This window comes from Gallinula chloropus (genome assembly GCF_964237585.1).
Source record: "Gallinula chloropus genome assembly, chromosome: 3".
Lineage (NCBI taxonomy): Eukaryota > Metazoa > Chordata > Aves > Gruiformes > Rallidae > Gallinula > Gallinula chloropus.
In genome coordinates this window covers 53,665,023-53,679,857 of record NC_140087.1, presented here as the reverse complement: position 1 = coordinate 53,679,857, position 14,835 = coordinate 53,665,023, and the positions used below count along the sequence as shown (strand labels likewise).

The following is a 14,835-nucleotide window of genomic DNA, read 5'->3' as shown; positions in this document are numbered from 1 at the left end:
TATTTTGAAGCTCTGATGCTGAGTAAAGAAGTTCATTTTCCTTTAGTCAGTCTTCTGTCCATGGCTACTGAAAGTGTTCATTCATAGCAAAATCTTTCCTGTTCTCATCATCAGTTTCATAGGTCTATCTTGTTTCCTGTTGCAAATGGGCATCACCATGGAGATCTGTCTCAAGAAACAGGGGGGAAATATCCTCCTCTGCATTTCCCAGTGGAAAGAATACCCTCCTGGCTTCATGCAAGCCCTTTGCTTGTTTTTTTGTAAAAATCTTTTGATATATCTTATACTGCTACTGACCGCTGTTCTTATATCTCAACATAGTATATTCACTATCAATCAAGCTTGATTCTGTGGAAAAGGACATGGGGCTCCTGCTGGATGACAGGTTGGCCATGAGCCAGCAGTGTGCCTTGGTGGCTAAGAGAGCCAATGGGATCCTGGGGTGCATCAGGAGGAGTGTGGCCAGCAGGTCAAAGGAGGTGATCCTCCCCCTCTACTCTGCCCTGGTCAGGCCCCACCTGGAGTATTGTGTCCAGTTCTGGGCTCCCTGGTATAAAAAAAGACAGGGATCTCCTGGAGAGAGTCTAGAGAAGGGCTACAAAGATGATTAAGGGCCTCGATCATCTGCCCTATGAGGAAAGGCTGAGTGAGCTGGGACTGTTCAGTCTTGAGAAGACTAAGGGCGGGGACCTAATTAATGCTTATAAATATCTTAAGCAGGGGATGCAGGAGGAATTGGCCAGCCCCTTTTCAGTGGTCTGTGGAGACAGGACAAGGGGCAATTGCTGCAAATTAGAGCACAGGAAGTTCCACGCAAACATGCAGAAGCACTTTTACACAGTGAGGGTGACAGAGCACTGGGACAGGCTGCCCAGGGAAGTGGTGGAGTCTCGTTCTCTGGAGATATTCAAGACCCGTCTGGACGCCTATCTGTGCAATATGAGCTAGGGAGCTGCTTTGGCAGGGGGGTTGGACCCGATGATCTCTTGAGGTCCCTTCCAACTACTACGATTCTATGAGTCTATGATTTCATAAACTCCTTTTTCTTCCATCTTCTAAATTGACCAGCTGACACTTGAACATGTCCCTACTGCTGGCACTTGAAGTTCCATCACACCTATGATTTTCCCAGTAATTATATTATAGCCAAATACCAGCCCTTTCCTCATTTCGGTAGAAATTGGAATGAGTCTTACATAAAATATATGAAACCCTCTACTGAGTCTGACTGAGCATCAGTCCAGTCCAGAATCCTACCTCTGACAATGACAATAAAAGACTATTCAATAAGTCCGTAATTTCACCAAGAAAACCAACTGTTCACCTTGAGAAATAAGCAGAAGTGAAATAATCAAAAGATTTTAGTTCTGTTACTGTCAGATTTGACATGGAAACCCAAAGCATGTGTCTTTTTGGAACAATTTAAATAGCCATTACCACAGAAGCATCAAAAACCAAAGATGATTTTGTCGGTTTTCTTCACAGGCCTCGTTCCCATCATCTATTATCACAGACTTTTATGAACATGCTAGGATCTATGAAACTAAATATCAGATCACATTGCATCCAGTCAGGTTGAAGGATGTTAACAAAAGTTTTCTACTCCCCGCTTTCAGAAGGCTGGACTAGGAGAAGAACGCAGTGGGGGCCAAGCCAAATTCAGAGCAAGAAAAACCCAAACACTCCTGGTCTCCCTAAATGAATTGAAGAGCAGCACATCTTCATGCAATTGTTCAGCTCTAGAAAGAAACACTGTAAGATCATGCAATTCCTAAAGATCAGAGTCTACACCCACATACTGTGGCCGAACTCCAACATCTCCAACCCTTTGCAAATGGCTGAGGTTCAACTCTTCACTTGAACATTTCCTGTGAAAATGATTTCACCACACCTCTTGGCAGCAAGCTCTGTGGCCCAATTGATCTTACGGTTGTAAAGGTTTTTCCTACTATTTAAGCAAGACTTTCCTCACTTAATCCCATTATTCCTCATCACTGACATCCAGTAGGGTTTCATTCAATCTGCAGCAAACCTCAAAAGGCTTTGGACGAGTCATGAGGGGAAGAAGAAAATCAAGTGGGAATACAGGATTTTAATTCATTTCTTGTTAGCTCCTCTACACCAATTACAAATTGATCAGATTTCTCCCTACAGATTATGGTCTGTACTGACAGTATTTAATGCCAACTGGGCAAGAAGGTATGGTCCTAATCTCCACCTTTTCAATTGACACTATCAAGCTTCTTTAATTCCTTCACTTCAAGTTTCAAAATTTCTAGCAACATTAAGGAGGAAAACAAGAGTGTTCTGCCCAAAGCAGCCTGGTTAATATTTTAACCAGCAAGTGCAACGAGCTCCTTTCAGATAGTACCTAACATCTAGGTTCTCTCAAGACTAAAAGGAAAATTTTTTCTCTCCACAGGGGTCTGTAGCTGACTTGGTGTTTCCAACAGCAAACTAGGCTGGAAGGGCACTGGAACATCCTGATAAGAATTTTCTGGGCCAATACAGTATTATGACTTTGTAACATTAGTTTAGTTCAAAATACGGCACGTTAAAAAGTACAATATGTTACAATGTCATAACACAATGCATTCACCCCACAGGAAAAATGAGAGGAAGCATCAAGTATAACAATAATCAGAAACACAACAGCTTAGGAAAGATAAAGATTGTGCACTTTCCACAAAGACCAGTCATAAATAGGATAATGCAGACATGAAGGACACTGAAGTGAGTGTCTCTTCTTTCTCAGCTTTCAGAGCATTTTAGAAACCTCCATCTTCATAAGAAAAGCTCCGAAGGAATTCAAGATAAAGCAAGGTTTTCATAGTCACACAGTGACCTGGTGACAGAATTACACTAGTACCGATTTTTAATGCATCGGATGGAAAAGGGTGCTACCTCACCTTCCTAATTCCATATTTCTGCTTTGAGAGTTTACAGTCTATCTTTCCAATATTTTCTTTCATCTCTCTTCTTTAAGGGGAAGAGTAGAATTTGTAGGCAAGGAAGCATATTTCAAACAAAAATTGGATGAAGACAGAGCTTTTCCAGATTGCCTCAAGAAGGAGATTGAAGGCATGCCTTTGTATTACTGTGGTATTTGAGTAAAGATAGACTACTATCCTGAAGAGGACAGTTTTCAAGGAGTATCTTAAAAGAGGAACTGTAGATTGCCTTTTGGACATTTAATGGAGAGTTATTCCAGGCAGAAGGGCAGCATGAAAGAAGGGTCATAGATTAAAGCAGGCAAAGGGCTGAGCTCAGTCAAGAAGCTGTGGCAATTGTGAGAAAATAGAAAGAGCCACAATATAAATTCAGACACAGACATAAAGTACAGAATCTTCTTGCAAGTGCCAAGACAAAGATGATCCCGATAGACCCATGAACACACTGAACAGCAGAGACATAGGGTGAAGTTATACAACTGAAGGCACTCGAGTGGAGACTGAAGTCTGAACAGAGTAAATTCTGGGGACTCTCCAATAGTTTTAAAGTGACTCTTCTCTGAAGTTAAGGATGAGATCAATAGTGTCAGACAGTAGATGAAATGCTTGCAATTCATAAAGCAGTATTTTACATTGGAGTTTCCACTCAGAGCAAAATATGACATTTTATTAAGGAGGTAGTCCTTCACATTCCTAAAAGATCTATCTATATTTTCCATTAACTACAATTTGAAAAACCAAAGCCAACAAAAACACAAAACATCAAAAAGCAAAAAGCAAAGATATCCTTTCCAAAACATTTCAGCACAATTTGATTAGTGATCTTCAGTTGATACGGCCCTGTGCAATTTAGTTAAATTAATTGGAATTACAAGTATTTATATTACTCAGGAATCTCACTGCAATTTGGATTTTGGCTTAGGTACACTAGCATAAAACTGTATGTTTTCTGTTCGAATAGTAGGAGTTATAGCAGGACACAGCCAATGCAAGTTTAGTAAGAACCGTATCTTAAGGAGCAGCTTTCCTTCTCTACTAATTCACCAGATGCTGGGTCCTCCAACTACTTTTGGCTAGTTGTGCCAGGTAAGGAGAGTTGTGCTTAGAATACGGATCAACAATAACTTATCATTCAACAGAACGTGACATGTTTTATGTTGCCATGTCAAAAACATGATCTCTTCAAGTCATTCCTCCACACTTAAGGACATGCAAATAATCACTGTTCCAACCTGAAGTTGTCAGCAGCAAGTTAGGCACAGGCTCAAGTTTTAGATGGCTGCCAGCAAATAATTCTGAACCTCTCTCTTCCTACTTCTGATAAAGAGGGGTGGAAACAGAACCACGCACCCCAAATCTTTATTTGTCACCATGATATAGCTCTGAAAAAGGAGGAAAGAAAAAAAAAAAAGGGTGGGGGAGGGAAATAGATCTGGAACTGTGTTTCTTACATTTACTGCCTGATTACTCAAAGTACATAGTGATGGTCACCACAAGATGATATGGGTAGAGTGGGACACTTAGATTTACTGCAATCTGCAAGAGATTCCATTAAATCCAGTCCAAACACAGTATGCACAGTGCCAGCTTTCATATATGAGGAGGGGTAAATTGACAGTGAGGTACTGAAAGGGATGATGACTATTATCAACCACTGCTGCTCAGAAAGCAAATTAAGGAAGAGCAACGATTACACTAATATTGTCACAGGTCAGCATTGCCTGTAAATTCTTTATTGGACATTCCAATACAAGTGAGCCCAGTACAATTTCCAGAAAGCCCTACAATTTTACTTCAGAAGAATTGAGTTTGATTTCCAAAACTGAGAATCTGAAATAAATCTCTTCTTAGGTACTGCATCTCTAATATGGCCATTGTCTTACAGAGCTAGATGTAGAAAAAAAGGCTGAGCAGTGTCTTTACAGCTCCCAGCTTTCCTTTTTACCCTCCCATTAGAATCAGTCTGCAGTAAAGAATCATAGAGCCAAACAAATAAATTCCTACTCTGCAAATTCAAAGTATGTTTCTCCTGTTCCTACAGTTTAGTTCAATTTTATTGTTTTTCACAGAAAGAATTCTCATGTTTTGGTTCTGCCAGATCCCCAGTTATGGGGTATCATTTTCAACGTAACTGTGATTATGTGTGGCCAAAGTTGGCCGAAAGCTGCAGGCTCTAAACAGTTCGCACACTTCAGTTCCACTGAGTGATGCTGCTTGTTGCTCAAGCTACAGGAAACACATCCCCAAAAGAGTTCACTTTGAAACCTGAAGGGTCACTTCAGATATTTTCAAAGCCTGGGTTACAAAGATTTTTTTTCCTCTATCCTATTCCTGAGAGTAAACAGGCTTTAATTGTACACCACATCTTTGAAGTTTACAGTAAAAGTATAGGATAAGTGTTGTCAGCTCATCCTTTTCATAAAATGAAGACCCATAGTGAAATTACAGTGGATGTTTCTCTTGATAATGAGCTGTAACACTGTTCTGAGACATGGGCGTGGGAGGGTAAGAGGCAAAGAGACACAGCACTTTCTGAACCAACAAGTCCTAGAGTACTAGGGAACCTTCCTCTAAAACATAAGGAAGACCATGACCACACTTGCAGCAGCATTTAAAAAATTCCCAGTCCCTCTATTAGAAAATGACTGAAGAATGATAAGGAATATCTTTCAATGAACCTTTACTTACTCAAATTAAACTTAATGTATTGCTTTGTGTAATGGAAAATCCCATTCCAGCATCTAGACTCAAGTTTCAGAAACTGCAAACAAGAACAAATCCCTTCTGCTAAATAAATTTGGGGTTTGGGCATGGGATTTTTGTTTTGTTTAAGAAAGAAAAAAAACAGTATCCTTTTATCTTTCACTTTTTTCCCTAACAGAAACCATTTTTACAAAAGCAAGCATTTATTCAAAATACTCTGTCATAAATGTGAAAGTTGGTAAGCGTCTGCAAATCATTACACCAGATTCCTCAAAAGCTCACAAGACCTGCACTACCACACTTTTCCCATCAATAACTTCTCTCTATTATTTGGTAAATTTTACACCAGTTTAAAAAGAAAAAAAAAAAAAAAGAAAAAATAAAAGGGAGGTGGGAAGAGCAAGCAAGGACCCAAAGAGAAGACACTGAGTAAACTCAGCATTTATGTCCCTTATAGGCTTATAGAAGAGTCACTTGGTCAGGTAAGGATAAGTTAACACAGAAGCACAAGTGGTGTCAGAGCTGTGAGTTACCACAGCTTTTTGCTGAGCATCTAAGTTTACCCCCACCTATTTCTAAGGTATACAAGAATGTCAAATTAATTCAGGAAGGATGCTCCATTTCAACTAATTACTAGAAAGGAAGCTGGACAGAGCAGTGCACATAGAGGGGTGGACTTGGCAATACCACATATAGGTGAATAGACTACTTCAGTGGGGAGATACAACAGTCCAACTGCCTGATCAATCCAGGGCTGACCAAATTAAAGCATGTTAAGGGCACTGTCCAAACATCTCAAACACTGACAGGCTTGGGGCATTAAGCACCTCTCTAGGAAGTCTGTTCCAGTGTTTGACCACCCTCTTGGTAAAGAAATTATTCCTCATGTCCAGTCTGAACCTCTCCTGCAGCAGCTTTGAACCATTCCCACATGTCCTATCACTGGATGCCAGGGGAAGAGCTCAACATTTCCTTCACCAATTCCCCTACTCAGGAAGTTTGAGAGCCATGAGGTCACCTCTCAGCCTTCTTTTCTCTGAAACAGAAATACCCAAAATCCTTAGCTACTCATCAGAGGAAATTCCTTCCAGCTCTTTAACCAGCTCTGTTGTCCTGTGGACACATTCAAGGACCTTCTAAAATTGTGGGGCCCAGAACTGCACACAGTGTTCAAGGTGAGGCAGCACCAATGCTGAATACACTAGGATAATCACCGGTTTTGACCAGCTGGCTATGCTACGTTTGATGCACCCCAGGATGCTTTTTGCCCACCTGGCTGCCAAGACTAACCCAAAGTGTCCTGCATCCTAGTTTAAGGTCTGAGTCACAGTCAGTGAATCCCATAGTACATTTAGTCCTAACAGCAAGCATTGGCAGCTACTGTCCATGAGCACAGATTTTCCCATTCAATTACACAGTCATAACTCATTGTAGCAGGAGATAAAAGCTGCATGGACTCTTGACCCAAGACCACCCTTATCTTTTAACCTGAGAATTAATAGCAAGTGGGTGAGGTTATCCCAGATTTTAGGAGCTACAGTTTCATAAACAGCAACAGTTTGTAGTACATCTTTGTAAAAGTGCTCAGTTCACTAGGAAGAGGAACCATATAATAGCAGCCAGAAGTATCCACAACAAAAGCCTATCAATGAACTGCTGACCTACCTCAAGGTCTCTGAGACTGAGTTTCCCTTCTGTATTCTAAATGGGAGATATCTGAGCCAACAACTCCTAAGCAGTGACAATTCACAAGTTGATTTCTAAGTGGCAATTGAAGTGCCTCTACTGTCTATTATTTAATCCACAACTCATTTATTGCCAAATTATGGGCTTTAAAATCAGGACAGAAGCTCCTGGAATTCTGTGGCTTAAGCATCTAGGGAAGAACAAATTGTTACCATCCCAGAAATGTCATCAGGTTAGCACATGAACAGATTAACAGCTTTCATTTACCTTTCAAACCCTAATTTTAAGGTAAAATATAGGAGATTTTAAGTTAGCAATAATGACAAAAAAAAATCAAGTCTTGGAAAAGAAAATACGTATATGCTGATAACCCGAGACAGTACCCTTCCTGAAACAAAATGAGAAACATTGGGGTTTTTTACTACCTAGTGTGCTTGTAATACATGCCCTCTAAAAATAGCTCCCTGCAGAGACTCATCGTACTGGGTATTTCTGGCAAAGTTCTTCCTTGTACCTGGAATCTTGTTCTTTCTGCAGCATAGACTTGATAGTGAAGCATGGCTTGCAAGACTTTCTTGTGACCATCTGGTACCAAGCAGACAGCCCCTAGGATCTCCAGCACAGCAATCTTGGTCTTAATGTTCTCAGTCCGTAAGCTCTGGGAGATGATGTTGATGCTCTCTGGATGAGCCAGGACGTGAGCCCGTCCTTGGGAGTTGTTCATCAGTGCCTTGATACACCCTATAACGGATGTGTGTATACGGCTCTCTGAGGTCTCATAGTCCATGCTCTTCAGGAAGTTCAGCAAACAGCTCAGGCCATCCAGCTCAATAAACCTGGTCACAAACCTGAAAAAAACCCAGAACAAACAAACAAACAAAGAAACAAACAAAAAAACAGATAGGAAAATTAAGGAAAGAAGACCAAAGGCAATTTATTCAAAAGACACCATATTATTCAACCTCTCATTTGTAAAAGCTGGCTAGTTTTTAGCCTAAAGGTCACAGAACAATTCCAGGTAGTTAAGAAAACCAAACCAAACAGAGAAACGAGACTAGCTAATAATGGTGCATCATGTAGTTTCAGGGTAATTACCTTCTCTCACCTTATGACCCTAATGTTAGGTTCCTGTGTTCATTGTTGAAGTCACCACCAATCACCTACTGTGGTCCACTCCAATAGCTGCTGCATTTCAAGGCTAAACAGATACTTTCAAATTGCTACATCTTACATACATGCTAATAAACACAAGTTAAATTTGCATACAGACTCATCACCACACTTTTAATTAAGACTTCAGTTTATCTTGAAAATCGGTTTTAGACTTCTGTCAACTTTTAGACAATACCACTTATAGGCTTCCAACTCTAGGAGTGAGTACACTGACAGAGGCAAACTCTTCACCACCATGTCTGTCAGCTGTACTGACTGACTTCACACTATGATTCCATGATATACATATAGGAACATATAAAAATTGAAGTTTAAAATGTACACGTTCTTTAGTAAAAGGTGAAGCTCCTATAATGGCTTTGCCTGCCATTTTTTTGTGTGTTTGATTATTTGGTTTTAATTTCAGGAGGCATTTAATATAAGGATGGTCCACTGTCCACCTGTAGCAGCAGAATGTACAGTAAGAATATCATAAATAGAGGAAATGGAGAATCAATCGGTTACCAAATAGCAGACTGAAGACTGAACCTACAGTAGGACAGTTTTATTTTAACTACTGAGATCATTAGAGTTCTGTTTCTACTGTATTCCACCATAAAATAAGCCCCTCTTCAGGTTAAGATTACATATGAGAAAGTCCTTAAAAACATTTAAAGTTTTGTTGAAAACCAGGGTTAAAAAAAAAACCCAAAAGGGTCAAATTAGACCATGCAGACAACCTCCTAGAAAAGTCAATAGAAATGAATGAAACTATTTAAGTCAGTTCAACCCAACCATTCCAGCAACGTTTCATTTAGAATTCCCAAGCTCAAAAATGGGGATTCAAAGATATGAAAAGGCTGCAAATAATTTCTCTAGATCACTTTGTTTGCCTCCTGGCTCTTCTAACAAGTCATTCAGGTAGGTGCACTTTTTTAGAATGTCTGAATGCAAAACCATGTGAATTACATTTACATTTTCTGTCTACTAAAATGCACACCAATAATAACACATCCATGCCACAGTCTAAACAGCATAATGTAGAAAGACACCTCAAATGAAAAGATTGTTAACAACTGACACCTGTGAAACAAATTAAGAATACCAAAAGTCTGTATCATTTTGCCTTAACCTAACCCCTCTTACTCCCTCTTGGATACTTCCTGATGTCTTTTGCTTTTCTGTCCTTACGTGAGATGCTGTTCCTAATAAGTACCAGTAATGGAAGAACCATACTATAAGACTGAATTTCTCTGTTCATGTCACCGCATCAGCAAGACAAACCTGAGACACACTTACGTATCCCCTGGATAATATGGAGTTAACATATGTATGGTCTTCTGGTGATTATATACCACACCACAGAGGAATTTTCAAGGCCTACCTGGAAGTCATGCTCACTATGCTGATGGATTTGCCAAACTGTGGCTTATTTGGTCCAGCAGATAACCAGAAACATGGCAAAGCCTGATGCTTTCAATAAAGTTTCAGCCTGAGGTTTGGGTTTTGTTCAAAACTGAATTTCAAAGTGAGTATCAGAGTAAGAACAAGCACACACAGGAACACATGTGCACCAAAATGGAAAACAAAGTCTGATTGCAATACAGGTCTGATTGCACATTCTTCAGATACATCATTTGGTCTACCCTAACAACCCATAAGAGCAAATGCCTCTCTGCCTCAAGGCAAGAGAATGGAATCAACATTGAGAACCAGGAATTTGGTAAGTCACTCAAAGCAGTTTGCAATTTAAACTGATTATAGAAAGATTGAAATTTAGTGCAGTTTTTGTAATGCATTTAGCTGCTGGCATGCCAAACACAACTGAAATGAGTGTATCATGGCTACAAATCGAGCTAAGGATGTGTTTGGAACCAAAATAAGCACAAACTCAATTTGTTACCAAACAATGTGATACCAATGACTCCCTAGCTCTTCTCTAAATACGGGCTTAAAAAAGCAGCATTGCTCTGCCTCTGTTATGAGGGGACTACTTTAAAATCTCCTCCTCAACTCCAAAGTTCAGTTCTATGAATCCAGCCTATACCTATGCTGTTCCCCACATATTTTAGGGGAGGAAAAAAAAGAAAAATGCAAAACTCCCGATGTTTTGTTGTTCTTTCCAGTTCCAGGGGTGAAGTAAGACTTAAGACTGATGCCTCTCTGAAGATACAGAGCTCTACTGACAAAAGAAAATATCCTGAAGAAGCAGCTGAGCAAAGGGTCCCTTGAATATACTTTTGGACAGAACACCTGGTCTTATGTCAAGACATACAAGACAATACAACCGTCATGCATATCAGTCTCTGATGACCTTGTGAAAAAAATAGTAAGTGCACAGGAGTCACATTGTCCCAATTAAGTAAAATCCCTTACTAAATTCATTGGCAGAGCAATTTTTCTAGGACTGTTTAGATGAGGTCATTCCAAAAAGGAGGCATGCGCAGGAAAGTAGTGTGTGTCAGACCTTGATTAATGACATAATTTAAAACAATGCCGGGATTTTCCTGTACTCTTCCTAGTCCAGAGAGCAAACAGTGAGCTGCATTACTCAATAGGAAGCAAACCGAGTGCTTTACCATTTCAGCTAACATTAGAAGCAGGAATGAAATTATGATTTTCACTGTCCTTTCCCAAAAAATTTTAGTTTGCTCTTCTCCAGAAAAGCCAGAAATCATGCAGGAGGAAGACAAAGAAATGGCAATAGCAGTTCCTGAAACAGCAGACACTATCGGTATGAAGATTTGCTTGGTGTGAGTGTGTGAGTGGGGAGGTGTGTATGTAAATGTACAGGAGAGAGAAAGAAGTGGGAGTTTAGCTGACAGGCTGGGCTCCATAATCCTCACACTGCTTGGTTTTTATGCATCTGTAGGTTTGTAGGCAGGGATGTGCATGTGTAGGTGCAAGGGCAAACCAAACTCATACAAATGAAGTAGCTTCCTCCCCATGATATACACACATGTAACTAACTGCCATCCTATGAGTCCTGTATGCTGCAAAATAAGGTCTTGTTCTAGACCAAAAGGTGTAAAGTTGAGCATATTTGCCAATGCTAACACATTCAAAAACTGGAGTGTAAATAAAGCAGGGTGTGTTTTAATAGGTGCTAAACAAGCAAATTAAAGCCTAACCTCACCTCAGACTCTCACTTGACCAGTTTAGCACATTTTAAAAGGCTGGGCGCCTCTTAGCCTTTCAAGTTTTAGAGAGTGCTGATCAGAATGAGTTAGCTAGCTCTAATAACAAACCTTTCATCCAAATACAGATGCGGCTCAGACTAAGACGTAATGACCCTCTGATGGATTCCAAGTACGGGGGGAAGGGGGACGACACCGCTTCCCTGTGAGACTTGATCCAGCTCAGGAAAGACAGATCATATGCAGTGGTGTGCAGAGAGCCGGATGTTCCCACCCTGTTAACAGCTAAAGCTATACTTCCCTGCAGCATCAGTTTTTGAATCAGGGGGCACACATAATCCTGACAACTACTGAACTGCTGAAAAATTTAGCATGACGGATTTTTCTTGCTGGACACATTGATGATCATCTCCAGTATGGACTTGAATGCAACATGGCTAACTCAAACAAAAATAGCAGGAGGTAAATCTGAGTTAAACAAAAGGAGAAAAGCAGACAGCAAGGGAGTAAGCGATAGTTCAGACTGAAAGAGGTATTTTTCTGGAGTTTCAAAAAGTGTGGGTTTGTTTTTTTTTCCCCAGTCCCTCAAGTTTTTACTTTTGCTGCACTTCTGAACCTCCATTCTTGGGCACTAAAATACCAAAAGAAAACTCTTCTCTTGCTGCTTCTGTCCAACAGTTTGTCATCATACCTGTTTATAGTCATAAGTTCTTACAAAACTAAAAGAAAACATGCTTCTTTACAAGATGCAGATGTGGGTTTTTTTTTTTTCTCTCTAAGGCTAGGGTTTTTCCTGTGTGCTGGGAGACAATCTGACTTCATTATTTCCGGATAGCTCCTAAACACCAGACAAAAATGCATTTGCTCAAAAGTGGCCAACTAGTTGCCCAGGGATGCTTCTATCACCTTTTGTCCAACAAAGAGAAGAACTTGAGTTTCAGAAGGTCTGCATCAGTTTTTTGTGGCTGTTAGAACTGGTGGGTTGGAATAGAGGCACAGATTAGTACCAGTACTCTGAATTTTCTACTAGAAGAGACACGGTTCTACAGTAAAATAAAATTTAGAGCCAAACACATGCATTTTTCTTTTTGATTCTGCTAGATCAGAGAATTCAAGTGGAGGAGTCTATTGGTAAGCTGTCAGAGCCCCTGTGTATCCTACCATCACAAATGGATTCCAGACAGTTCATCATGTGTGAATTTACGTCTGTATTTTCTTCAGAGGCCTGATGAACAGAAGTGGCAAGGAAAATAGGATTTGATGTCCAAATTCAACTAGAAAGACTAGTATTTTGAAGGCTCGGGTATCGTACTGCTTATGAGAGGGATTTGATGGAGTCGAGGGCCTCTCTACTGCAACCTTTCCATCAAGAAGAAATTGGCTTGTTGATCAGGCGTTGGCACACAGCCCATTTGGCAGCTAACAAATTGAGTCGCTGGAAATTAGTTGAGACATAGGACTTAACTCAAAATTTGGCTTGGCTTAACTATTTAAAAAAAAAAAAAAGCCCCATAACCATCGCCAGCAAGAACACTTTATAGGGCTGCTCATAGATGCTTGTACTGAAGCTTGTTAGGGTTATTATAAACAGATGAAGCAACCCGCTGTTGTCAAGGGGATCCAGCAGAAGCAATATAGGTCTGAGAAGGAAAAGCCTGCAAAGCTTTGAGGAAAAGACCTACCTCTTCTTCTCTATTACCTTGCTCTCAACAAGGCATCCAGGCTGTCCTACTCAAAATGACAGAGCAGACCAACCAACTGTGGCCACCAAAGTGTTTCAGATGGATGTAGCAGACAGGCCTTGCTGTGGCTATGCCCAGTGAAAGCTATAATTTTCACAGAGGAAGCACCAAACCAGCTCCACATAATAGAGTTACTACATCAAGTCTCAACAATACAAGACTTCAGTTTAAAATCCTTGCAAGACTTGAGAGTTTGGTAGTTGTTATAGCTTCCATTTGAACATGAAGTCCAGCTGCAGTTTACTTTTGCCTCAGAGCAGCATCAGAATCTGTCTCTGTGCTCTCTTATGGCCTGTGACAAAAGGAAGTAAAACATTGATGTTTAAGCTGCTGTGCTCTACCTCATAGCTGCCATGAAGTCAATGTAACTGTAATGCAAATTCTTTGAGGTTTTTGGGGAGCTCTTTTAGTTTATTTAATTGGTCTGTTCAGGTTTCCCCTCAAAAAAAAAAAAAAAAAAAATCTGTTTGAGAAGGCATTATTGAAGCTTTCTGACACTACAATTTCAGTGTAGAGTGGATGCAAACATGTTTGGCCTACTTTGGGCCCAAAACAAAACCATTTTTGATCGAGTATTTCCTACAATCGTACCAACTATAGTTACTGCTTCTTCACAATTCTCCTCAAAGTGTAAAATGGAAAAGGGTTCTGTCCTGGTTAGTTTGCTGTTGTTCAGAGCTTTGTTCCCAGAAAAACAGAGATGACCTTATCTTCAAAGACACAGCACACAATACAGCCTCTTAACATTTCTCTATGCCACAGTTACACACAGCACAGGAAGAATGCCAAGCCAGGTGATGTCAGATGGATTAGCTGCTTTGTACCAAACCATTCACATTGCTAAAGATAAGGGGAAGCCTGAATTCAAAGTTCAGAGCAGAGGCTGAGATTTTGCCTGACATGAATCAAATTACATGGGACATTCAGGGGGCTCTGAAGTCTAGAATCCTGTGCTTGCACATATCTGCCACCAGTTTTTCACAGCAGACTTTATCTTTTATTTTCCTGAAGTTACATGCTTCAGCATTAGCGTGCCCTCCTAACTAGGCAGGTTCAGACCAGGAACTGTGGGGTGCTCTGTGGACTGTCTGAAACATCAGAGAGGTTTGTGCGAGGTGAGACAATGAGGTTTCTGTTCTTGCCACTCTTTCCCGTGTCACATCTGACCAAAGGGAGGCAGTGAATTGTGATGAAAGAAGAACAACATTACCTCATGGGCTGAGTCCGCAGAGCTGTCTTCAAGTCTTCAACTATTTTATTTTTCATTTCTGTTTCTTCTTCGTCGAAAGCATACAGAGTCTGCATCTGTTCAGAAAAGAAGACAACAATCGGGAAAGCTCAGGCTGCCTGGAAGCTAAGAGACAGGCAGGGAATTATGAAAAACAACTATCCCATCAACCCATGCAGAGGTGCCTGCCGACCTCTCACCAGGAAAGCTGTGCCTCAGCTGCAAAACCAAATCCA

General features: G+C 40.5%; 1 protein-coding gene across 3 annotated transcripts in view; it reads right to left on the bottom strand.

Moving 5' to 3' along the window:
* Window positions 1-14,835, bottom strand: part of DAAM2 (dishevelled associated activator of morphogenesis 2) — a gene marked incomplete at its 5' end in the record, with an annotated part of 119,149 nt that overhangs the window by 54,760 nt on the left and 49,554 nt on the right. For all 3 annotated transcript variants that reach the window (XM_084260974.1, XM_084260972.1, XM_084260973.1), the window contains 2 exons: window positions 7,855-8,188; window positions 14,582-14,676. In XM_084260974.1, coding sequence (XP_084117100.1) covers window positions 7,855-8,188; window positions 14,582-14,676 — 429 coding nt within the window. The remainder of the gene's footprint in view (window positions 1-7,854; window positions 8,189-14,581; window positions 14,677-14,835) is intronic.